The 25588-nt window shown below is 62.7% G+C and overlaps 1 protein-coding gene across 2 annotated transcripts; it reads right to left on the reverse strand.

Annotated features, from left to right (window-relative positions):
* Positions 1-72: 72 nt before the first annotated feature.
* Positions 73-24304, reverse strand: ADGRA2 (adhesion G protein-coupled receptor A2). 2 transcript variants are annotated; one of them, XM_075117394.1, is made up of 19 exons: positions 23979-24304; positions 15415-15486; positions 11014-11085; positions 10846-10917; positions 10499-10570; positions 10224-10387; positions 9934-10147; positions 9216-9380; positions 8408-8609; positions 8169-8318; positions 7874-8035; positions 7490-7699; positions 7217-7418; positions 6757-6965; positions 6490-6617; positions 4285-4408; positions 3974-4119; positions 3697-3786; positions 73-3412 (listed from the first exon to the last, which is right to left on the reverse strand). In XM_075117394.1, exons 1-19 carry the CDS (start codon positions 24194-24196, stop codon positions 2200-2202), a joined length of 3885 nt encoding a protein of 1294 aa, XP_074973495.1. In that variant the 5' UTR covers positions 24197-24304; the 3' UTR covers positions 73-2199. The 2 variants fall into 2 exon arrangements, with proteins under 2 accessions (XP_074973495.1, XP_074973496.1); XM_075117395.1 differs by lacking the exon at positions 15415-15486.
* Between the last annotated feature and the right edge of the window lie 1284 nt (positions 24305-25588).

Consider the following 25588-nt stretch of genomic DNA (forward strand, 5'->3'; position numbering starts at 1 on the left):
TAAAACAGTGCCCTCTCCATGCCTGGTGGACTCTTGTATTTAAACGCGAAGACTGTGAGAAATAACAGTAGGTGTTGGCAGATTGGCAAATCTTTAATATATTAAACAAAACATATCTGCTAGAAACATTCTATTTATATAAAAATGCAAAAAGACCCCTTTAAAGACATTTCTTTGGCATACTTTCCCCTCCCTCCCCCACGTATATTGCAAGAAGCTCTCTGTTGATATGTCATTTGCTTGTAATGTAAACAGACAAAAAAAAAAGTGTAATTAATAATACAAAGCTTTTTATATAATACTGTCACAGTGCAGCAAGCATATATAACAACTCAGCATCAGCAAGACCGTGCAGGCTGCGGTATCGACACTAAGGATTTAAATTGTATTAACTATCGGGTGTAATGAAACGCGGCTTAAGCCGTCAGTTGGGCAGAGAAGGCGAGGCAGGTGGGGAGTGGCTGAACCGCGTTAGGCCCAGGGGTTCCCCAGCCCTGCGGGGTGAGGGTTCCCCGAGAGCTTCTGAAGGTCAGACAAATCGGCCACTAAGTGCTTTTTCCTCCACTTGTGGCTCCCCCCCTCCCCGCCGGCCCCCGCCTCGTCCTCGCGGCCCCTTGGGAGGTAGCTAAACAATGAAACCCATTTGTACGCAGGAGAAAACTGAGGCAGGGGGAGGCTGGAAAGGGCCGAGCAAGCACCAGACTTCTGTCCCACCTCTTCTGCATCACGCTGTGGCTGTGGTCAGCATCAGCTGGGCTCGGTGCTGGACGAGGGGTGAAATACAGCCCCGGTCCAGCGTGCGCAGGGGCAGGCAGCGCTGTACTGTACCAGCACAGGGACGGGGCGCTCCTTGCCCAGCTGCGGGGTAAGCAACCTCCTCTTGCTTTAGGAAACCTTCAAGAGCAGGCAGGGGAAGGCTCCCAGAGCCTGCTGCTGCCTGCAGTGTGGCTTTTTTATCTGCATGCTAGGGGAAAAAAAAAAAGGGAGGACTTGTTTTTTAAATGGGGAAAAAATAAGTGCTTATCCAAGTTCCAGCCCTTTGAATGCATCCCGTGGCCTGTCCAGGGAAGGTCCCTAATTAATCGGCATCGTTCTCCCACTTTCCCAGGAATGGCCCCTGCTCCCCAGCACTTTCCTCTTGGCTTACACAAGTGCAAGGCTGGTAGCTGGGGGCAGGGTGGTCTCTGCCTTCCTAAGAGCAAACCCAAGTGTTTTGTGAGCGTGCACCCCTGGGTTCAGGACAAGGACCTTGCTCTGGGTCTCTGCCCATGGCTCGGCTCTTTGGTGCTTTGGCGGAGAGGGTCAGTCTCAGCTCCGGCAGCGGTGTGGCTCTGCCAGCCCACCCATTGCATAGCTCATGCCTCTGAGGGCTTGGGAGCCTTTTCTGGCCATGATTTTAGTGTCTGGCATTAACACAGTGCAGACAATCACCTCGCCTTGGAGCTGAGGCTCCTCTTACCTTGTGCTTGCTTTGCAATATGGCTTTTACTTTGGCAGCCGTGTAACCCACAGGGCTAAACCTGGCGTCTGACACAGGCGGGTGAAAAGTCTTGCATGTAAAAAAACATTTCAGATGGAGCAGCTGCTCTCTGCATATGTTAAAAGCAGCTTGCTCAGGCTGGGGTCACATAGGCATCGGTGCTACGGTGCCTATACATAAAGGGCGCTCGGTGTGGTCCCCTCAGCGGGGATATTGCAGTCGCGGCACAAGCGGGCTATTGCCAAAGTGCCCGGGGGCATGCCCGCTCCCGGAGAACACTGGTCGGTAACGAGGCACTCGCATCACTTACTGATCTGTCTATACATATATACATTCAATAATATAGCTTTGAAAAATAGACATTTGTTTCCTCTGTATATTATAAAATAGCATTTAGGATCAGTCTTAAGTGACATGCAGGAGTGATTAAAGTACGGCTGCAATTCAGGCTGCTGAAGAGCAAGAAGTGCCTTTCACCTTGAGACCCCGGCGCGGCCGCGGGAAGCTTTGAGCCTCCACGGGGGGGGGGGGGGACGGGTTGGGCTCGGCATCGCCCTCTGCCCGGGGTTAGCCAGAGCCCCTGGCCGCGCCGCCCATCCCCACTAGTGCACGTGGCGATTCCCGCAGCGTCGCCTCCTCACAGACGCCCCGAGCGGCTCCGGCTGCGGCTCCCGGAGGAAAACGCTGCGGCGCTGCGGCCGTATGGTCCTTCTCCGCCTTTATACGGTGGTTTCACTCTTCCAGAGGCCAGTCTTCATCTCAGCCACACTGTCGGCACTGGCCAAATTGATGTCGTACTTGCTGCCCTTGAGGCCCCCGTTGTGGCTGCCCACGTTGAGCGGGTAGGACCGGCGCTTCGCCTCCTTCTCGGCGGCGTTGGCTTGCCGCAGGTTGTCCCTGCTGGCGCTCCTCCGGCGAGCCTCGACGAAGTCGGGTGCCCGCCGGCCGCCGTCGCTGCCTTCCGAGTGGCTGGGTGCCGTCTCCCCGTCCTGGGGGCCCCGCGGCCCCGCACGGCCGCTGCAGACGGGGCTGTTCCTGCCGCTGTGGTAGCTCTCGGAGTGGCTGTTGTGGAGGCTGCCGCTCTCACTGGAGGGATGCTCCGAGGAGGCGCCCCGCAGCATTTTCAAGCGGTGGTGCTTCCCATCCCGGCACTGCTTAGTTCTGCCCCGGTGGTTCCTGCGGCCGTGGAGGTTGCTGGCGTGCCTGCCGGCACCGGCGGTCTTGCCGTCGGCGGGGTCCGGCTCCAGGCAGGCGGCCGGGCGGGCCTCCACCTGGCTCTGGGCTACCTGCAGGTTGGTGAGCTTGCAGCGGCCCCCGGCCGAGCCAGCGCTGCTGGGCGAGGAGGAGGAAGAGGCGCCAGAGCGAGCCGCCTCCGGGTCACAGCCGATGAAGACTTGTGAGCCATCCTCTGGCACCAGCCCAGGATGGACGTACGCCTGCATGGGCAGTGCGTTCCTGTAGGAGGGGCAGCAGGAGAACCAGGAGTTGAGGACGTCCCGGCGCCGGACACAGTGGTGGATGAAGATGAAGAGTCCCAGCGCCACAGCAGTGATGCCGTAGAGGCAGCTGAAGACGATGTTCAGGTACCAGCGCTGGGACACAGCCATGGCGCCGAATGTCCACAGGGCGACATACAAGGCGTGGGTGGTCACCAGTGCCCAGAATTGCACCTGCAGGGAGTAGACGCCGTCCGCCTCAGGGCAGGGTGGCCCTGAGTTCAGCGTGACCGAGATGGACCCGGAGTCTGTCAGGAGGTCGCCGGCACCCCCCAGCCGCGGCGGGGGCTCCAGCGGCTCGGGGACGTCTTTCTGGTGTGACAGTCGGCACTGGAGGCTGAGCCCGGCACAGAGGAAGTAAATCCAGGTGACGAGCAGGATGAAAGCCACGGGGACGTAGAAAGCCCCCAGGCTGGGCCGCCACACCAGCCAGCAGCTGTACAGGAGGAAAGGGGCTTTGATGAGCAGACCTGGGTGCCTGCACAGCCATCAGCCACCTGTGGTACCGGCATGCTCGGCACCCCTGCCCCAGTGGCACAGGCTCTGCAGAGGCGTGCTGGCTGCCTGGCTGGTTTTTTCCCAATATATGGAGAGCTCTTGGGAAAAATCTCTCTGGCCTTTCTCAACCTTGCCTGGATTCACAGTGCTGCCAGTTCCCCTGCCCCAGCGACGGAAGCCACCCGTTTGGGGAGGATGGAATGGTTGAGCAGGGGCACTTACTAGGGGTTGTTGTCATGGTAGTTGTGGATGTTGACAGCTGCCGTGATCCCACAGATGATGAGGGGGATCCCACCGGCGATCAGGTAGAACCTGCATGGGGGGGATGGTGTCACCGCACACCCGGAGCGAGCCCTCGGGAGAGCACGGCCCAGCTGTGGATGGGATAGGCTTGTACGGCAGAGCAAGTCCTGCCCCAGCCTCTGGACGTGGGGCAGGGGAAGGCCCCGCGCTCTCTCCTCCCCTATGGGGGCCGGGACAAGGGAAGGGGTGTTTGTACCGTAGCATGGGCCTGGGGGCCGGCTGGGACGCGTCCCCGTCCGGCTGCCGCGGCACCTTCCAGGTCGCCTCCTTGTAGAGCACTCTGGCTTTCACGGCCATCCACAGCAGGGTGGAGAGGGAGGAGTAGTGCAAGATGATGCCAACCTGCAGGAGAGAGGCGACAGTCGGGAAACGGGGTGCTGCAGACATGGCTGTGTCCCCGCCAGTCACCGTCCTGCGGGTCTCAGTGGGGCGAAACCTCGCTGTGCGGGGCTCTGCAGCCCCGGGCAGCAGCAGCGTGCGGGGGCCATCCCTCACCCCCGCACATACCGCTTGGCAGACGATCAGGTAGCCGGTGAGGGTGATGCCCCCTGCGAAGACGGCGGCCGTCATGGCGATGTGGAAGCAGAGGTTAAGCAGCATGTGCCAGCACTTCCGTGGGATGAGAATGGTGCTGGAAGAGAGGCACAATGGGCAGCTGTGAGCTCCTGCCCGTCCCCAAGCAGCACAGGTATTTGCAGTACATGAGAGAGCCCTTTCCTACGGCACAGCTCCCACCCGCACAAATCCTGCCTCCGCTGCTCTGGAGGGATGCTCCACACAGGCCCTGCCCAGGCAACGGAGCGTGGCTAACGAACAACCCATGCACATACATGCGGGTGAAGGTCTTGTCATAGCTGCTGGCCACGTCACCACCACGGGGCCATCGGCAGGGAGGCACCGGTGCTGGGGTGTGGAGAAGGGGGCGGCAGGAGCCAGGCTGGAGGTAAGGGATGCTCTTCTAGTGCCCCTAGCTCCGGGTTGTCCCTGGCTTTGCTGGGCAGCAGTCACGTTTCCACCGCGAGATGTGGGCTGATTGCGCTGCCCAGCTTGGCTGGTGTTTGCTTCACTTGCAGCAACAGGAATGGCTTGGCCTTATATTTATCTAAACAAGTACTTGTTCAGCATCAAATATAATAATTATTAATGGGGTCTTCCAACCATGTAGTAGTTAAGATGTGGCCTGATATTGTTCCTTGGGTTTAACTGCTAATACTGGCTTCACTTATCATAAATTGAATGGTTTGGCCTTATATGTAGCTCATTAAGTACTGTTCATCATTTAATACAATAATTTCTGCTGGGTTCTTCCAAATAGGTGATAGCTAGATACGGACTGATAGCGTTGCTTGACTTTTTGTTAGTGTTTGTTTCACTTAATAGTAAGGGGAATGGTTTGGCCTTATGTGCACCTCATTAAATGCTTGTTAAGTGTTAAAAATAATACTTATTAATGGGTTATTGCTGAGAAACTGATAATAGATGTGGGCTACTAATGCTGCTTGACTTTGTGTTTGTTTCACTTACAACAAGAGGAATGTTTTGGCCTTACATTATCTCATATACATCTCATATACATATACATATGAGATACATATACATGTATCTCATTAAGGGTTTGTTAAGTGTTAGATATCATCATACTTGTTGGGTCCTTCCACCAGGGTAATAGATGTGGCCCGAGAACATTGCTCAGCTTCATTAGTGTTTGTTTCACTTATAGCAGGAGGCTCTTACTTTGGCCCTATGCGCATTGCATTGTTATATCCAACCATTTCTGTGTTCTTTTGCTTTAAAGAAGGCAGCTTGCTGGTAAGTGGCTTGCTGAGGTGGTCTCACTCTGGCTCGTGCGGTGCCTATTGCCCTGAGCCCCTCTGCATCCTGGTGGGGGGCTCGGTGTTAATTGTGGGGCAGTGAGGGGCTTCTGCTGTGCCTGGAGCTCTGAGCAGGACCCGCTGCTGAGTGCTGCCCGCTGCTGCCTTGCAGGGGTGATGGAGGAGCGGCGGAGGCCCCTTGGCCCCAGAAGGAGCCCAGCACCAGCCTGGGATGATGCTCTGGCTGGCCCTGCTCCTGGCCTTCGCTAAGTGCCCTGTTCATTCCTTCCCGGTCGCCCATGGGACACTGCTTTTGTAGAAGGAAGGCCCTCCCACTCCTGTCCAGCCACCACTCAGCTGCCCACTGCCCCACCGTCCCCCCGCCTGAGGGGCTTGTTGGCCCCAGCTATGGGGGGACCCCATCACTGAGCCCCAGCTGCTCACCATTTCTGACCCAACAAGGTCTCAGGGGGTCTTCACACCCATCCTCATAGTACTACTGACCTCCTCCACGCCTCATGTTTCAGGACAAGACATAGCCAACCAGCCCAAGACCCCCAACACCATAAAGGCAGGACACATCCAGCCATTGCCCCAAGAGGGGCTCCTGTGGCAGCACCACTTGCCTGGCAGCACTTTCCTGGAGGGCTATCTCCTGAAAGCCCACGTCCTGAAGTGCCAGGTCCTAGAGGGCCACCTCCTGAAAGCTGATCTCCTGGAGGGCAAGATCCTGAAGAGCCATCCCCTGGATGGTCATCTCCTGGACAGCCATCCCTGCACCCCTTCCTCCGGGCTGTCGGCAGTGCCTGGGGAGCCACCCCAGATGCCCACAGAGACACCCACCCAAGCGCAGCCCCCTCCAACCATCACCACGCCAAGGCCGGCGCTGATGCTCACTCACCCGTGGTTGACGATGTAGGTGATGATGGTGGTGAAGAGGCAGAGCAGCAGCACGGCCGTGCAGGTGTACATGGCTGGGTGCAGCACCTCCACGGCGCCTCGTGCCTCGCTGGGGAAACCGCTCAGCTCCTGCACGGGACAGCACAGCCCATCAGACCCTGTGCCACCCTTCCCCGTTCCCCTGTCCCACCCCACCGCCGTCCTGCACCCCCCAGGCTCTGCAACTCCCAGGCAAGCCTCCCAACCCCACTGCCCACCCCCCACTTACCATGAGCACAGCCACGTTGCTGAGGTGCCGGCAGTGCAGGGAGGTGACGTTGGGCTCCCGGGCAGCCAGCTGGCAGCCCTCGGCGCTCCAGCCCCCCATACCCCCCAGCACCTCGAAGTTCCAGTATGCGGCCACTGGGTCCGCGCCCTCCCCGGGGTGCCGCAGCGACACAGTCACCGGCTCTGACAGGTTTCCTACTCCGCAGCCATCTGCAGCAACAGAGAAAGGTGGTGAGCAGGGCAAGAGACACCCTCTGTCTGCACCCTCAAAGGAGGCTGGGCATGCGGGACTCCCCCCTACATCCCACAGGCATGTTGCCACCTCCCCATGAGGATCCCCAGGGGTGGGTTTGCTCTGCAAGAGCACCAGGACACACCCCAAGGAACCTCATGGAGCTCCATCCCCCAAGAAAAGCCCCGCATAGGGCACCCCAAGCCCCCCACCAACAGGCAGCCCTTACAGGTCCCGGCATAGATGACTGGCGTGGCCACGCTGCGGCGCTTGCCGTCGTCGGCCAGGCGGGAGGAGTTGCCCGTGCTGCAGAAGAGCTTGCCGTTGCGGAAGACCAGCAGCTGGAGCTTGCAGTCAGCCAGCGGTGTGGCTGGGACGGGGCTTGCAAAGAGGCTTGGCGGCAGCTGGATGGAGGCCAGGGCGATGCTGTTCTGCGGGCACATGGTCGCCAGTGAGCAGAGACCACCCGCCCAGGACCCCCAGTCCCCCGGCTTACCCATACCTTGATGTGGAAACTGGTCAGGGAGACGTTGGGGCGTCCCGTGGTGCAGCGCAGCCTCAGCTGCTGGTCGGCCATGGGCTCGGCCCCCCGCTCAGCCGGGGTGGGACGCCCGGCCAGACCCCCGTCCCGCCGCTGGAAAGCCACACAGCTCAGCCCCACGTAGCTCTCAGGCTTTACCACGTATGCCTCGAAGGCAATGTTGCGTGAGTTCTGCCGGGCACAGTGCCGCGGGGCGGCCATCAGCCCCGGCAGGGCCAGAGACCCCCAGCAGGGGCAGAGAGACCCTCTGGCACAGGCAGAGACCCCACACCAGCAGCCCAACCTCTTCCTCCTCCTCCCTCAGCTCCCCATCTCCAGGCAGCCCCCTCCTTGCCCCCTGCTCACCACCGCCATGTGCTGGGAGTTGCTGCTGAGCGTGTGGGCGGCGATCTTCTCCAGGGAGCGGACGATGCTGGTGCAAGCCTTTTCCTCCTTCTGCGACATCCACAGGATGTGGTCGTCCACCAGCATGATGTTGCTGGCCATCTCCACGATCACGTCCGTCAGCTGTGAGGACAGCAAGCGGCTCCACAAAGAGCTACTGCCATCTCCAGTGGCAAACACCCCAATTCATGCTTTTCCATCCCAAAAATAACTGGCAGGGCTGGGACAAGCAGCGGACAGGAGAAGCGCTCATTACCTGCTTGATCTGATCCACGTAGCCGATAAACTTCTCTATCATCTGGGCCACGTAGAGGACGTCAACCATATCTGAGAAGTTGGCCGCCTCGGCCGTGTAGACGCGGAGCTGATGAGCCAGGGTCAGGGCATTGGAGGCGTTGATGGGCATCTGCAGAGCGGCACGGCCGCAGGGGAACGGTCACCGGCTGCACCCAGCCCCCCCGGCCTGGCCGAGCCCCTGCTGGTCCCCCAGCTCACCAGCACGAAGGTGTAGAGGACACGGGTGATGTCGTTTGTGTAGAGGCAGTGGGAGTAGTCGCCCTCCTCCCAGCGCCCGGCACGGTCGCAGCGCCGCCATGCCTGCTTCTCTGCCACCGAGCCCCCACCGGCCGGCCCGGCGGCGAAGGGGTACTGCAGGCAGGGCTGGTAGGCGGTGATGCCTGCCAGGGTGCGGGGCCACCTGCGGGTGCAGACACACGGTGACCGTGGGGCATTCGCCACCAACACCCCTTCCCGGCTGCAATCCCCCAGCCTCCTCCCCCCGTGTGGACCCTGCGCCCAGCACCATGCCGCGACCCATGGGCACCACAGCCCCCAAATCCCCTGAACAAGCCTCTGCCTTCCCTTGGCTCTGGGAGGGGCTGAGGGTGATGCTCCCCAGAAAGCCACCCCCCACCCAGTCCCATATCCCACTCGGCTCAGCACAGCACAGAGGGACACAGCAGGCAGGAGGGGACACCACTAATTTAAGCCACATTGGCTGTACCAGTAATTTACATCCCGTAATGGCCCCACCAGGGTTACGACGGGTGCCTGGAGCCTTTTGTCTCGTGCCAGAGAAATTCCAACACCTCTGCTGCTGGAGCTGGGCTGCACCGCCGGCACGGGAAGCCTTTCAAAGGCGCTCGTGCTCCCTGCGGCCGCTAATCGCTACCAGACGCCCAGTCACCTGTGGCGAGCCCCCCGCCCCAGCACACACCGCTCATGCTGTACGTGGCATGCACCATGAGCATCCCCCGTCCCGCCGTGGCTCCCGCCCCGTGGCCACACCACCGCCGGTCCCTACCTGAAGTCCCCGCGGTTGTTGGTGACCCGCTCAGCAGGGCAGTAGGATGCAGAGGTCTCCAGCACCACAATCTCCACCTTCTTGCTGACGTTGCCCTGGGAGGTGGAGACGGCACATTCCCACTCGCCGTTGGCGGAGACGTGGATGTTGGAGAGGATGAGCTCGCTGTGGGCAGAGGGGACGGGCTGGCACAGCAGTTCTGCCCACAGCGAACCGGCGGCTGCAGTCCCCCAAGCTTGGGGACATGAGGACACACATCACAAAGCACAGGAGGTGCCCACACTTGGCATCCCACCCATGGCACTTGGTACCTGCAAACCAGCAAGCTCTGCGGCCACGAGTGTCCATCCCGGTCCCCATTCCCATCCCATCTCCATTCTCATCCCATCTCCATCCCTGTCCCCATCCCAATCCCGTTTCCATTCTTGTCCCCATCCCCATCCCATCCCCATCCCATCTCCATTCCTGTCCCCATCCCATCTCCATTCCTGTCCCCATCCCATCGCCATTGCTGTCCCCATTCTCATCCCCATCCCATCCCATCCCCATCCCTGTCCTCATCCCCATCCTGCCTCCATTCCCATCCCATCTCCATTGCTGTCCCCATTGCCATCCCCATCCCCATCCTGCCTCCATTCCCATCCCACCTCCATCATTGCCACCACCCCATCCCCACGCCATCTCCATCACCGTTCCCATCCCCACCCCCATCCCTGACCTAGTGATGAAGGTGCAGTCATGGATGAGGCTCTCCTCCACGATGACACCCATCCGCTCATCCTCCTCCACCGGCTCGCGGTTGTGGTACCATCGGATCTGGGTGCTGTTGTCCAGGTAGGTGGCAGTGCACTGGAAGGGCAGCCGGTCTCCCTGGAAAACCACCTGGCGCAGCGACGGGATGAGGTGGTGGGTGTGCAGCTCCGGGGCGCCCGCTGCGGGGGACACAGCCGGCCAGGTGAGCCCGCGCCCCCGCCCGCCGCCGCCACCCCCGCCCCGGCCCCAGCTCACCGCAGCGGAGCTGGCTCTCCCGTGCGCTGCGCAGGGGGAAGGCGTGGAGGTGCCGGGGGTAGACGCACACCGTCCGCTCCGAGATCTGCGCCGAGCGGTTGTGAGCCCAGGGCAGCACCCAGTGCAGGTTGCAGTCGCACGTCAGGTACTCGGTGGCGAAGTCCCTGCAAAGGGCCGGCGTCACGGGGCGCCCACAGGGCCAGGGCATGCCACCGGCCCTGAGACCCTCCGGCAGGGAACCCCGCGGGTGCCGAAATCCCGGGGCGCAAACTCACACGACTTTCAGGGAGGGGAGCTCATCGAAGACGCCGGGCGGGAGGCTGGAGAAAATGTTCCCGGACATATTCCTGTGGGACAGGAGAGAAAGGCTGCGTGGAGGGGACCAGGGACCTGCTGGGAGATGGAACACCTCCCAGAGGCACCTGACGAGGGTGGGCACAAGGCAGCCGCAGCCTGAGGAGCCCCAGCATCGGCCGGAGGCAAAGGGTAGGAGCCGGCCTCGGGCTGCGGCATGGGGACATCCCCAGGGTGCAAAACTGCCAGCGATGTCCCAGGGCAGTGAGTGTGGGCTCTCCTTGGGAGCCAGAGGGGCTGGCCAGGGTGTCCCCAGGGGGCTACTTACAGCCTGAGGAGGTTGGGGAGCCCCTGGAAGACGCTGGCGCTCAGGCAGCCGATGCGGTTGTTGGAGAGGTCCCTGCAAGGCAAGCGGAGGGGCCGTCAGGGCTGGGGAGTCCCCGCTCCCCCCGGGGCGGCCCCGGGTGCTCCCTGGGGGGGCTGTGCCAACACTTACAGGCGTTTCAGCTCGAGGAGACCAAGGAAGGCGCCCGGCTGGACCGTGCTGATCAGGTTGTTCTTCAGATCCCTGTGGGGAGACAGACGCAGACCTCAGGGTGTGCAGCAGGGAGCCCTGGCACAACGCAGCGGGGCCGAGGGCTTGAGCGCACCCCCAGCCCCCACCTCCCACGCGTGGGTTCCTGGGCAGCCCCAGGCACTGCAAAACCCCATGCGGGAGCCTGATTAGCAGCTTCCCATCCCATTTCCCTCTCGTTATCTCTCCAAGGGAAGGTGCGAGGCTGCCCGTCACTCGCGGGGGCGGGGGGATGCCAGCCCCTCTGCACGCTCCAAACGCGCACTGCAGAGCATTGCACGCCCGTGCACGCCGGCGGTGGCCACCATCCCCTCCCGCACAGCTGTTTCCGGAGCAGCCGTATCCCGGTGGGTTATCACCTCCCGCGCGCGGGATAAGAGCATGCTGCAATTGCCAGCACAGCCCCCTAACGGGCTTTGCAGCCCGGAAGAAGCTCGTTTGGTTTATTAGCCTGATTGGAGGCATATATCTAATCGGAGACATGCCAAGCGTGCGCCGGCGTGGGGCGGCTGCCGGCCCGGCGGGGAGCCGAGGAGCGCTGGTGGCTTTGGCCGCTCCCAGAGGACCGGCAAGGCTGCTCCTGCTGAGCACCGGCCCCGGCTGGGAGAGGAAATGGGAACCACATGGCAACGCTGTGTTTATTTATAGCAGGCTCCACGGTGCTCATCGCCGGGTCGCCCGCTGCTCTGCGTGCGGCCCTGGGGACACCCTGTGAACTGCAGCCCCTGTTTCAAGGCCACAAGCTGGAGCTTGGGACAGGGGAGCAGTGCAAACCCTTCAGGCAGACCTGGGGGTGCAGGTGGGCATGGGGGTCCCACTGGCAAGACATGAGGGGCCACGCAGGGAGCAGGAACACAGGCGATGCTGCCTGCACACCGTGAACACATGGACGTGCTTTCCTTCCAGGTTACAATGCACCCAAGTGGCTTCTGCAGGTCCCCAGCTGACCCCCAAATGTGCTGGGCTCGGTGCAGGGGGTGCACGGCCCCGCAGTGGAAACCCCAGGGAAGGGAAACGCGGTGTGATGCCTTCCCGGACGGCATCGTCCTGGCCGTGCTCGGCCAATGCAACAACCCTGCCCACGCCTGCCTTTCCTGACCTTCCCCAACAGGCAAAAGCATGTCCTGGCAGCTCCGATGGCTGGGTGTGCGGGCGGGTGTGCAGGCGGGTGTGTGGGCGGGTGTGCGGGCGGGTGTGCACAGGGGCCAGGTGAGTGCCGGTGCTGAAGGAACAGCTCCGCTCACCTGCACCAACACCCGCTGCACCAACACCCGCTGCACCAACAGCCGTCCTGCAAACAGCCACCCATACACGGCCAGGGAGACCACCCGTGCCAGCCCTGTCCCCCGCCTGGGGCCAGCCGGAGGTCCCCGGGGACCCCCGCGTGCTGGACACCCACCCAGCACACACCACCAGCACAGCCCGCAGCGGTCAGGGCCACAGCAGCCAAAACACAACCGCTGCCAAAACTCAGCGCCCCTGGCTGTGGCTGGTGTGCAGCCCGGGGCTGGGGGCTGCAGGGGACCACTGGCCAGGGATGGGACCCACTGGGGACCATGCTGGGCCCCAGGGGCTCATGATCAGCCCGGCGCATGGCCCAGTGGGGAGCCTTCCTCGCTCAGCCACTTCCTCCCCCTGGCCAGGGGCCCGGGGCTGCTGCTGCTGATATACGATAAGGCTCTTCTCTCCACACCGCAGTTGTTTGCCTTCGTGTTTCCGCCGATCCCAAGCCCCCTCCTCCCCTTGCCCCGGCGGGGTGACGTGCTGCAGGCACCAGAGCCAGCAGCGGCACGGTGCTGCGTGTGCATGGGGAACCCCTGCCACTATGTATGTGTGGGGACCCCGCAAAGCAACCGCCTCCTGCCCCGAGGCAGCGAGCCTCAATGTGCGCAGCAAACCCTGGCACAAAGGGCCTGATCCAGCCCAGTGCAGCCACAAGGAGCCCAGCACCCTGGGGCTGAGCCTGCAGCCACACGAGCTGCTCCCTGCGTGCAGCAGCACTCACTGCAGCCCAGTGTAGATGGACAGATGGATGGGCTCCATGCCCGTCACCGCTGTCACCTGGCCAAGCCCCCTCACAGCCCGAAGCCCCAAGGGGGGAAGCACTGGCCCCAGCAGAGGGCAGGACGTTCCCAAGCGGGGCTGTGCTAATGAGCACGGCCGTCCCGGCTGCATACCGGCCCTGCTCAGACTCATTAATCTCATTACGCCGCTACAAATCACCGGAGATGCCAAGTTGCAAGCCCAGAGGGGTGGTGGTCCACAGGGGCACCCCACATGCCGCCAACACCCCAGGAATGCCTCCCCCCATCATAGTGGGACACTGAAGCACCCACAGCAGGCAGCTGGGGTGAGCACTGGGTCCCACAAGCCCCAGGACCAGAAGTGAGGGCCCCCCGCAGCCCCCACCGTGTCCCTGCTGCACCAGCACAGTCCCTCCATGGGGCACGTCTGCGCTGTGGCCCCAGATCGACCCGATGAAAATAATTACGGCTCCTGTCAAGAGCAATCAGGCACGGCGTGGCGCGATGCTGGCCGGCCTGGGATGGGGGAGCGCTGCCCACGGCCCCCCCAGATGCACTACTGCTCCCCCTCCAACCCGCATGGGGTTTCAGCACAGCAGAGGTGAGCGGGAGGTGACGTGGGGCTGCTGCTTTTCCAGAGCTCGGAGACTTTTTGGGGGACCCCATGCACCCTGGGGGCTGCAGAGCTGTGGTCCCCCAGGGTGCTGCCCCCCGGCTCCGCCACGGCCCTTCCCGGCGAGCACAGCACCAGCGGCCCCGGCTGCTCCCTGCCCGCGCTAACGTTAATCCCTCCCGCTAATGAGAGCTGGGTGCCAGGAGCAGGAGGAGGTGACCCCATGCCTGGAACTGCGCCGGGGAGGACCTGGCCACTTGGGACTGGGGGGAGACGGGGTCCCCAAGGTGACTGCTTCCCGCTCACCCCTAAAACAGTTCCAAAGGGGTTTCCACAGCTTTAAAATACCAAACCAGTCCCAAGGCTGTGCACCATGCACTGCGTGCTCTGTCATGCCTGCACCCCACCCCAGCGCCATGCACCCCAACCGCAGTGCTGTGCACCAGCCACCGTGCGCCACGGGGTGCCTGCACCCCACCCGACGCCGTGCACCCCACGCACAGCGCTGTGCACTGGGTGCTGCCCAGGGGCTGGCACCCGCTGGAGGCTGCACGTCCCAGAGCAATGCCACGGGCGGGCACTGTGCGCCCCAGGCCCCGCAGCACGGCCCTGCAGTCCCCGTGCCCGCCGGAGCAGCCGGGCTCCGCTGCGGGCCAGGGCAGGGCAAGGCAGGTATAACTCAACCAAGATCCACGTTAATAAATGCTTCCTTGTTCGGGCTAATGAAACGCAGGCAGTGCGGGTCCCAGTACCCCTGGGGAGCCCCTTCTCCCCCTGCGAGCCCCCCAGCTGGCAGGGCCAGCATGCCAGGGTTGTGCCAAACCCTCGGCAGGGCTGGAACCCTCCCCAGGCCCGCTGCCGGCTGAGCGCACCACTGCAGCTGCAGCGCGGCACGGGCAACGCCTGGCCCGGTGGGTCCCCAAGCCGCGGGCGCGCTGCCTGCCCCTGCCTGTGCCCTGCTGCCCTCACCTCCCTGCCTTCCCGGCCGCCCACCCCTGCCCCTCTGCACCCAGAGGGATGCTCTGCAGGACAGCACGGGGCCAGGCACTGCGGGGCAGGGACCCGCTGCCCAACCGAGGGGACTCCACCACCGCAGCCCCGGCACCGCGCGCCGTAGGGGATGCCCAGGGCAGAGGCGGGCTGCGGTGCACGATGCCCGCGGACGCCAGCAGCCAGGCCGCTGTCACACCGGGCAAGCGTCCTGCAGCGGGAGCCCGCCCGGCCCTGCTCGGTGCAGGAATGCGCGAGACCCTCGCGGGGCTGCGGCGGGGAACAAAACGCCCTCAGTGTGCTGGTCCCCGCTCCTGCATACTTACAGATCAAACCCATATGGGGGCCATAAATCTCCCCTTATTACAGCTCCCTCCATAGAGATGCCTTTCATGGAGAGATAAGAAAGTTGACTTTGTTTGGGGGGACAATGTCGCTTTTCATAGTGGCCCCCACAGAGTGTGGCCCCCCTCCCGGTGCCTCCTGCCCCAGCACAGCTTCTGGGGTCCCCAGGACACCCGCGGGTGCCGGCAGCAAACCCCGCACCCCCGGGCTGGCCCCACTCCAGCACCCAGGGGCAACTCTGGGAGCAGGACCTGCACAGTGCTGCCAGCTCACACCCTGCAGAAGCCCTGCCTGCACCCTGCTGCCCACGCCCCCCGCCCAGACCCCGCCAGCTGCCCACCGGGCACTCACAGCTTCTCCAGAGCCCGCAGCCCGAAGAAGGAGCCGTTCTCCAGCACCGTGATCTTGTTGTTACTCAGCAGCCTGTGGGAAGAGCAGAGGGAGAGGGGCAGCCCCGTTACTTGACCTGCCCGGCAGCCCCATCTGTGCCCTGGTGACCTGTGGGGCTGGAGGAGGAGTGGGGATGGCCAGACCCGCGGTGAGAAGCAGCAGCCCCAGCTGTGCCACCGGCATGGTGACGATGGTGAAGTCTCAGGAACAAGCTTGCATGGCCAGGTGGGGACATATGGGATGCAACGGCCGTGTCAGGATGCCGTGCTGAGGTCCACACGCGTGGCAGCACCGGGCTGGAGGTGCCCGGGGCTGTGCTGTCTCTTGGGGCATCGCTCCTGTACCTAGGCCTGGGTGCAAGGAGCTGCATGTGCGGGTGACAAGATCCCCACCCCAGCACCTGCACTGAGAGGGCACCCCCAAGGACCTGCAGCCAGGAGGAGACTCCACAGCACCCCCAGCTTTTGCTACCCTCCCTCCCCAGCCTCACCACCCTCCAGTCACAGCATCACGGCCGTCCCAGGAACCTTGCAGAGCTGAGATTTTATCCCAAAGTAAACAGCTTTGCTGGGCAAAGGGGCCCTTGTGGGGTGTCAGGAGAGGGAGAAAAGGCACAAGCACCCAACAATTCAGCCAGGAGCTCATTAAAGCACATCAGTGGCAATTAGCAGAGCCAGACCCCACCTGGGGATGGGAGCTGGCTCTCAGGGACCAGAGGTGCTTCCTTAGTGCTCCTGGGTGTCTGCGCGGGCACTGGTGATGCTCCCGCCAGCAAACGTGATCCAAAACCGAGGGGGGAGCAGCTGTCAGCCGGGGCCGGGAGGGCACCCTGGAGCCCTGGCCAGGGGAGAGAGGCGTGGGGAAAAAAGGGCTTATTGAGCACTGGAGCCGGGGCTGTTTACACACGGGCAGGCTCTGCAGCCGGGCTGAATGGCGGCTGTGTGCTGCAGAACTCCATCCCCTCCGAACACCCAGCCTGGGCAGCCGCTGGCAGCCATGCTCGGCTCTCCTTGGCCGGGCTCCTCTGCTGGGGCTGCCCAGGGAGCGGCAAGACCAGGACCCGGCTTGGGGGGCTGTGCTGCAGCTGGGGCGGCTGCCAAACCCCCAAGGGGTGGTGGGGAGGGAAGGGTTGGGGGCAGGCAGTGCAGCCCCCCGCCCTGGGCCGCATCCTGTGCTAATGAGGAGCTGCCACCGGGCACCACCGTGTCCGCAGGGCCCCGCGACCTGGCCAGTGGTGGGGAGCGGAAGCGGCCGGCAGCCCCGCCAGCCTGCAAATTGCTTCCACACGCTGCCGGCCAGAGCCGCCACGGCCAGAGCCATGTCTCACCCCTTCCTCCCTGTGGGGACCCTGCTTTTGCAGGGCTTGGCTTGCCCCAGCACAGCAGCAGCGAGCACCGGTGCTGGCCGGCTCAGCCCCAGGACCCTGCCCAGCGCGGAGGGCAGCAGGGATGCTCCCAGAGCAGCATCGCTCCTGGAGCAGCCCCGGCTCCAGGGCACAGCAGCCCCACGGCACGCCTTGATTCCCCATCACGGTGTCGGTGGGGGCTGTTGCTCAAGGCCATGCTGGCCCCAATGGCTCCAGAAGGTTTTAATTCCAGCAGCAGCAGATTTCACAACCCAGCAAAGCCTCCACAGGCTGTGCACGCATGGGGGGACCTCAGGGGCTCTCCGCTAAAGCAGGGGTGAGCAGAAACCACGGGTCTCGGGGGCTGAGCTGGGGTACACGCTGGACACTGCTGAAATAGCCCTTTGGGGCCATGTGAGCTGCAAATGCAGAAACCAGACGACGAGTGCGCAAGATTCTGGTCTCAGACCTCCCACATTCTGTCCCGTGTCCTGTCCTGGGGCGGTCCCCAGCATGGCCAAGGACACATGGAGCCTTTGGGCAGGGGGGAGCAGGACACCCCAGGCAAGCTGGGCCCGGCCGTGCCAGAGGCTCCCAGCGCATGGGCTTTGCAGAGGATTGTGACCATGGACATGCCACCAGCGTGGCAGGCAGAGAGCAGGCAGCCGGCTGCCTGCACCGGGGACCAGCACACCCGAGAGCTGCGCCCAGCTGGGAACGTAGCCCCCGGCCATCCCAGGGCTGAGCCCCGGTGCCAGGGATGCTTGCTTTGTTCACAGACCCCTGGGACCATCAGCGCCTCTGCCATAAAAACAGAACTCCCCGCCTTAAAAGGCAACGATCCCGCGGCCCCGATGGGATCAGCCTCCCCTGTGATCTGCAGCCAGGCGGCCAGGCCAGCAACCCGCCCGCCGACGGCCGGGAAAGCAGCCGCAGGACGCCTTCCCCGTGTTGCACTTCGGCCGAGGGCGAAACCACCCCCGGAGCCGCCAGCCCCTCCAGACGGGCTGTCAGGGAGCGTGGGAACAGCTGGGACCCTGGCACGGCGCAGGGGGCACCCCAAGCCACGGGCACTGCCCACCCCTGCAATGCCCCACTGCTCGGCGCCTGGTTTGCCCTCCCTTAAGGAGAAGAGGTCCTCAACCAAAATGAGTGTTTGGCACACAAAAATTTCACTGACCAGAACGATTTGACTGAAAGTTTTCTTCCTGATAAACTTTTTCTAGGTAGTGAGCCTGGCTCTTCTTTTCCCTGTCCTGTAGAAGCCAGCAGGGTCATGCTGTTACAACTCACATCCTCAAACCCAGTTTTATTTTAGTTTTGATGTTTTTATGGCTATTATGTTCTAAAACGTTTTCCCTTTTTTCTTTTTTTCCCCCCAGGAAGTTCCCATCAGGCTTCATGGGACTTTCCAGCCCCACGCGTCCACAGGCAGCAGAGCCATGTGCTGGTCGCCAGCACTATCCCCTTACAGGCCATCAACTGAGAAACCCCAAAATACGATGGCGTAAGCGTGCCCATGAGGCCACCCTGACCCAGCACCTGGGGGCCGTGGGCGAGCAGCCCCCAAACCGCACTGGGACCCCGCACTGGGACCCAGCCCTCAGCACGCGGGACCAGGGCAGGACACGAGCTCCTCGGTCACATTTCAAACCCCAAGAGCTGTCCCCGCTCTCATGCCCGGCGGGAGGAGGGATCAGCGGGGCAGGGAAATGAATGGGAGGCTGGAAGCAAACCCTGCTGTCCCCCTGGCTCGCCGTGGCCGAGGTGGCTGTTGCTGCCGGTGGCTCGGGGAGCGTGCCGAGCAGGGGATGCGGTGGCTTCCCAGATGCTAGCCGAGGTCTGTGCGGGGCTGGGGGTGCAGAGGGGATGCGGTGCCCCCACGTCCCAGCCCAGCCATCCGTAGGACTTGGCAAGCCATAAAAGCACATCTGTGCTCCTCAGGAGCCATTGCTCGGCTGCGCCTTGGCTCTGGCCCAGGCTGGGACTCCTCACCTCGGCAGCACCAGTAAATGCTGCGGCAAGAGGTACCCCCGCCCCAAACCCAGGAGAGACGTGTCCAGAACAGTACGGTGGGAAGGGCTGGGGGACCCCTACACACCCTCAGCGCTCGACACCCAACCGCCCTTGTGCTGCTCCAGCATCCTCCCGCCCAAAACAGCACCTTCAGCCTGCCCGGCCACCCCGAGACCCTCCAGCACCGTGGTGCATGGGCGGGTGGGCTCCTGCCGCCTGCCAGGGACAGCCCTGCTGGCGGGACAATAATCGGCTAATTGAGCGACGGCTGGAAAAGTCTCTCTGGACAATGCGGGGATTAAGGACCAGAGCGTTGAGTCAAACGGCAACGGCAGGGGATGCACGGCAGCAGGCGGGGACGGGGTGGCTGGGCGGTGGGAGGGAGCCCCCCCAAAGAGCATCCTCCTGTCCCGAGGGGATTCAGCCTTGCAAGGGGCTCAGTTTCCTCCCTCCAACCTGCCAGTGCCAGGGCTTGGACCCGCAAAGCTGCAGGCGGGTAGATAGATCCCTTCTTCTCCTTCTTTTTTTCATCTCAAAAAGAGGAGCCAAAAGTGAAAAAAACAAGATTGTTTTTTCAAGCGTGCTGGAATCCACTTGGATAAATAACGGCTCCAGAAACTGGGCTGCTGAAACAATAAACTTCCTCTGGACCCAACCAAAAAAGGATGCGGGGAGACGGTGGTTCCCTGGCCCGGGCAGGCAGGGGAAAGGCGCAGGCAGCAGCACAGAGGTTAATAAGGGGGGGGGGGGGGAGCACGGTGGGGGCGGGGAGGCCGGCTCTGCTTTGCTCTCCAAGTGCATTAATTCAAAGCATATGCTCGCAGCAGATATGGCGCAGGCTGCGCCCCGAGCATAGCTCGCTGGTTTGCAGAGGGATTTTAGGAAGAGAAAAGAGGGGCCCTGGGACTGGTAAGAGGCGCCGAGGGCTCTGGCACCAGGAAGGGCTCTGGAGGTGACAGCAACCCCGGGGGGACCCCGCAATTCCCAGCCCAAAGGCACTGGAGACCCCCCGACATGGCCAGGGCTGCCCCGTCCCCGCTTTGTTTGGGTGCTCAGGGACTCTTCCCCTCCCCGCGACGTGCCCCGGGCGTTGCCTCCAGCCTGGCGTCACGCCGGGCTATTTTGGATGGTGAAAATTATTGTTCCAACACTTGGCTTTTGTTAGCACAGGAAAAATAAGCCCCAGAGAGAGGGCGAAACCTCCAGAGCCAGCGCGGGGCGGCAGGGCTGGGATGCTCCAATGCACCGGGCAGCACCGTGACCCACAGCCCCCTGAAAAACCAAACCTGTCGGAGCTGCAGCGCAATAAATAACAAATAAAAAGCTGAAAAAGGTTTGAGAAAGAAACCATCTGCAGGGCCCAGGCTAAACCGGCCTCGGAAAGGGGAGTTCAAGTAGAACTGGAAATTGGTCATAAGTCAAAGCCCTCTATTCCCTGCAGACAATCTGTAATTTCTGTGCAATCAAGCTGTGCACATAAATGAGGCCTGTGCTGGGATTCCACATCTGGAAGAGGTTTGGGCTCCCGCCCGTGTGACAGCGGGGCTGGCCACGGCCGGCGCGGCTATCTGGGTCTCGTTAGGGATACAGTGCTTTTTCCATTAGGCGATTAGCACAGGGGTCAGCTGGAGGGGGAGGGAATTAAAGCCTTGTTAATACATGTCTGCAGAGCCCCAGCACCTCGCAGCCATGCCAGAGGGATGTCCCTGAGAGGTGCCAAGTCCTCTGGCCCCAAACAGCGAGAAGGCCACAGTCCTGGGAGGCTGGACCATGATGGAGGGTCCGAGGGAAGCGCTGTGCCCCAGGCTGCATCAGTGCAAGCTCTGCTGAGACAGCCACAGCCGGGTGAGCTCTGCAGGGCTACGAGTCAAAAAGGGATGACGAGCCAACCCATTAGGGCTAGCATCCCTCCTTCCTCCCCACAATGAGCTGTGGACAAGAATTAACCTCTAGGTATAAAAACAGGGCCAGTGTCAGAGAGCACAAGCCTTGTAATGTCTGCTGGGGTTGCACAGGGATATCACACCCCTGTGAGCATCATCCCGCCCACCGGACATCACACGTATCCCCATGCCGGCTCCCTGTGCCTGCTCTGTGATGAAGGCAGAGCTTCTGCCTGCACTGGTCCTGGCAGGCTGCTCCGTACCCACTGGCCGCTCTTCTCACCACGGCATGAGTTTCTTAGGTAGGACCAAGGACCAGCAGGACACAGCTGGGATGGCTGTAGATATTTAGGCAAGAACTGAAGTGCCCAGTCTCCCTGTCCCTCCATCATTCTGCAGCTCGAGGAGCACCACAGCCCCAGGCATCGCACCCACCACCAGGACGGAGCAGGGTCACCGGTTCCCAGCACTCCCGTCCGCGCTGGGTCTGATTCCCACCACCACGGCTTCCCCACATGGAGTTAATTTCTGCAGCTCCACATCTGCGGGCACTGCCTTGGCTCTGGTTTGCTCTCTCCTGAAGCAGCAATTCCTGCGAGGGGCTGAGGGAAGAGAAAAGGAGCCGCAGCTCTGCTCGGTGGATGGCTCCCCGTGAGAAACAGCCACGACCCCCGGAGATGTCGGGACACCACGGCCGAGTCCAGCACCAGCTGCAAGGCAGGTCCCCGGGGCCGCAGGCATCCCTCATCCCTTGTCCCCTGCTCTGCCCATCTGCAGGCTGCGATGCCAGCGAGCATTTCTCAGGCACAGGGGGTAAATAAGCAGCAGCTGCCATTGAGGCAGCCTTGGATTCCTCAGCACAGGCCTAATAATAAAAGATAAATAAAGAAGCAAAGCGAGAGTGTGGGAAAAAGCCAAATGAGAGCCAGGGTGAGGGACCCACAGGGCGCCAGACCTTCTGCAGCCACCCAACCTCTTCCCCAGCTATCGCCCGGGCGGCCGGAGCTGCAGCCGGGACAGCAGCAATCCCGCGTCGGCAGCCTCTGCCCCGTGCGCAGCACCAGCGCCGCTCGTTAGCACCAACGCACGCCTGCTTCCAGGTCAGGCTGGACAAAGACTAGAACAGGGCTCTGCTTTTAAGCGTTATTCTGTACAAAACACACCATGCGTTTCCTGCAACTGGGGCAACACGGATGCTGAGCATCCCCGGCACACGGACGGGACCTGAGCATCCCCGGGGCACACATAGGAGCCCTGCTGGGACCCTGCTCACCCACAGAGCTCAAGATTTGGCTGTCCCCACCAGGGTGTCCCCTGAGGCACGTGCAGCCCTTGCCACTTGCCTGGGCCCTGCTGCCTCCTCCGCTCCCTGCTTGCACCCCAGCAGCTCCAGGAGACGTTCCCGAAGCTGGAGCCTCTGGTTTTGATTGTTCCATCTGGAAAGGGTTTAGAATAAATCATGTTTACTGCGCGAGAGCAGAGCCCAGGGTCACCACATATTTGTAGGTTTCTGCCTACGCCTGTAGGTTTCATGTCACGTTTTAGTGGGATCGTGTAATGCCCTGATGCTTCTGCACGGTCATCTCGGCCCCTCCAAGGGAGCCGGCCCCAGCACAGACAGCTCCAAACCCCTCTGTCCTACTGGGCACAGCCCACCTCGGCCACTCTGCCAGCATGGGGCCGCAGTGGGGCTCAACTCGTGCTCAACATTGCAGTTACACTCGCTTGCGCTGGAGAACGCACCGGAGCAGGCACCTAATCGGATGCTTCTCCCAGTACAACTTGACAAAGGACTTGAACGTCCCCACAGGTATTTGCAAGGGGCTGACACGTAAGAAAAGGCCATAGAAGGAAAGAAACAAAGAGTAAAGCCCACCCGAGGGAGAGTGCGAGTGGAGAGAGAGAGCTCCACCTGCCCTGCAACCTCCCAGCGTCCCCCATCGAGGGGACGCTCAGGACAAGCTCAGTGTTTTTGCTCCAGGATGATTTACGCTTTTATCACGACCGCTGCGCTTCAGGCCCCGCTCGTGGCGCCCGCTCAGCACAGGCCCGTATCATGACGTGCTCCACGTGCGTGACGGCCAGGCAGGACGGCGGCATCGGCTGGGTGTCCTTCGCAGCCGCCCCATTTGCACAAAGCTGGCATCGCCACCCCAAAATGAAGCCTCATCGCAGCCAGCGGCACAGCACAGGGGAACCCACAGATGCTTTAGAAATAGCAGCAACTCCAGCGTGCACGCGGACACGTGGCCAAGCGGGTTCAAACACACGAGCGCAGACCGGACCACGAGCACGGCAGCCCCCAGCCCAGCGCAATCCTCCGCAGCGTCCAGCAAAACCTGCCCGAGGAGCAGCGGGCGCAGAGCTGAGGCCACGGGCACGCTCGCGTGGACAGGCAGACAGGCACGGCCACCCTCATGGGATGACACTCGGGGCAAAAGCGATGTTCCCTCCAGCAACGGCGCTGCCGGCCCTACCCTCCAAACCAGATTTTAATTCAAACGTCTCCTCCGGAGTTATAAATAAACCCTACAATCTGCTGCTGCAGCGAGCAGGCGCGCCGGCTGCCAGCGCCGGCCGAAACCCCAACCCTCCCCGGCACCGAGGACACGAGAAAGCTTTTAGGGAGCAGGCGGCAGCTTTGCACAAACCCAAACCCCACTTACTGCTCCTGATCTCTTTTCAGCAAATATTTCCAGTGAGAACAGTCGCTTTCAAACAAAAACATCCTCCCCCAGCACTCAGACAGCAAACGCTGTGGAGGGAAGCGTGGAAAAGGAGCCCGTTTCCTGGATTTCCAGCTCACGTCCACACTTTAAACTCTGCTGCCGCTGCGCCGTGGGGAGAGCGGGGTCCTGTCCCTTAGTCTTTGGCCACAACACCCCGCTTTAATGCAATTTAAACAAGGTTACGCAGAACTGACCAAGGCTTTTGTTGGTGCGGATTCACTTATTAAGTGAAGAAAATAACGGGAAAAAGGAACTGTTCGTGCTGCGCTCCCCGACGCCGCGGGACTTCGCCCCCCATCTCCCTCGCCCCCACCAGCACCTGCCCACCGTGGGAGCGCGGCCCAGGACCCGCCGGCGTGGGGCGATGCGGGACTCGACCCGCCGCGCTCTGCTCCAGCCCCCCCACCCCGGGCCCACGGAGGGGACTCGGCGCGACCCACGCGTGGGCTCCCACCCCTCCGAAGGCGCTCCGGTGCAGGAGATGCCCGGCCGGAGCAGCCCGGGGGGGGGATGCCCGGGGACGGGGGGCGATGCCCGGGGCGCGGTACTCACAGCGTGGCGGTGCCGTCGGGCAGCAGGCGCGGCTCGGGCGGCACCGGGAGCCCCCCGCCGCTGCAGACCACCCGCCGCCGGGGCGCGGCGGGGCCGCCGGTAGCCTTGGCCCGCTCGGCCGTGCACTTGCAGCCCAGGCTCTGAGCGGGGCAGCTCCGCGCCGTCCCCCCGCCGCTCAGCGCCGCCGCCAGCAGCACCAGCGCCGCCGCCCGCCGCATGGCCCCGGCCCCGGGCGACGGGAGACGGGCTCCGGCTCCGCGCCCGCCGCCGCCCCGCTCCCCGGGGCGGCTCCGGCGGCACCGCCTCCCCCCGCCCGCCGCGCTCCGCCGCCGGCCCTGGCGCCTCCCCCGGCCCGCCCCGCACCGCCCCGCACCGCCCCGCCCCGGGCATCGGCTCGCCTGCCCCCCCCCACCCCCCCGCCCGCCCTGGGTGGGAGTCTGCGTGGGAGAGAGGTGGGGTCCCCCGTGGGCCCGGGCTGGAGCTCGGAGTGGTCCTGGGAAGCCGGAGCCTGCGTGGGAGGGAGATGGAGCCTGCACGGTGCAGAGCTGGAGCAGCCGTGGGCAGGGGCTGGGGCTCCGTGGGGGCCCACAGGACCAAGAGCTGCAGCCCCCGTGGACATGAGCATCCTCCCTGAGGGCGAGAAGCTCCGGCCCAGCCTGGCTCTGAGCTGGAGCCCTGGGAGTCAGCGGGGAGGGCTGGATCCCTGCGTGGTCCAGAGCGCACGTGGTCCATACAGGCCCCGATGCCACAGCTTGCTGTAGCGTCCCGGTTGCAACAAGCACAGGGTGCCATGTCCAGGGTGGTGGCATGCATGGGGCCCTCCTGCACGTGGGGGGTCTGTGGCCTCCTGGTGCCTGCCGGGACCCTGGGACCCCACGCCATGGAGGAATCCCCTGCACAAACTCACACCATTCACTTCATGGGTGCGCTGCTCCGTGCCCTCCTGGCCTCCACTCCGCAGTTAACACTCTTCCCTTCTTGCCTTCCCTGTTTGCTTCACTGGTTTTCACGCTAAGTTCAATATTTTCCTTCCCACTCCCCCCTCCCATGTCCCCGCTGCCTCTTGCGCTACCCCCAGCCCTCTCTCCCCCCAGGGCTCGGCCTCTCTGAGGCCACGGCTCACTGCAGCTTCAAATCAAAAGGGATCAAAAGCAGGCAATGAAGCCTCCAGGACCCTGCGCCAGGGAGCAGAGGAAGAGGGTCATGGAAGGATGACAAGGGACGGCTCTGGGAATGCGGTTTCTCTCCAGGACCAACACTTCCTGGAGGGGAAAAGAAATTTACTCCTTTCTCCAAATAAATACATCTTGCCGGGGCAGTGGGCGTCGGAAAGAGGAGATACTCATCAGCACATACTCCCAAGCTGTTTCCACATGCGCTTCTGCCTGGGAGCATAAGCAGCCCAGGGCCCCACACACTCGTTAGCCGCTCAACCAGCGGTTCCCTCCTTCCTCCAGCTCGTCTCTACCTGCACTCGACCCCGTCCGGGCACTCGCTGCCTCCCACCAGGCAGTGACAAGAGCCCCAAGGGCTCTTCCATGGCCAATTGCACCAATCCCACGGCCCATCCCAGCCCCGGGGAGTCAGCTGTAGGAACCCAGAGCCCTGGA

The sequence above is a fragment of the Phalacrocorax aristotelis genome, chromosome 24 (genome assembly GCF_949628215.1).
Source record: "Phalacrocorax aristotelis chromosome 24, bGulAri2.1, whole genome shotgun sequence".
NCBI lineage: Eukaryota > Metazoa > Chordata > Aves > Suliformes > Phalacrocoracidae > Phalacrocorax > Phalacrocorax aristotelis.

What these genes read in the sequence shown, in the direction of transcription:
- ADGRA2 (XM_075117394.1), bottom strand. Translation starts at nt 24,196, where the DNA reads ATGCGGCGGGCGGCGGCGCTGGTGCTGCTGGCGGCGGCGCTGAGCGGC. An exon ending in TCCTCTACACCTTCGTGCTG is followed by an intron (nt 8,319 to 8,407) that starts GTGAGCTGGGGG and finishes GCCGCTCTGCAG; the next exon opens with ATGCCCATCAACGCCTCCAA. An exon ending in TACCATGACAACAACCCCTA is followed by an intron (nt 3,413 to 3,696) that starts GTAAGTGCCCCT and finishes CCTCCTGTACAG; the next exon opens with CTGCTGGCTGGTGTGGCGGC.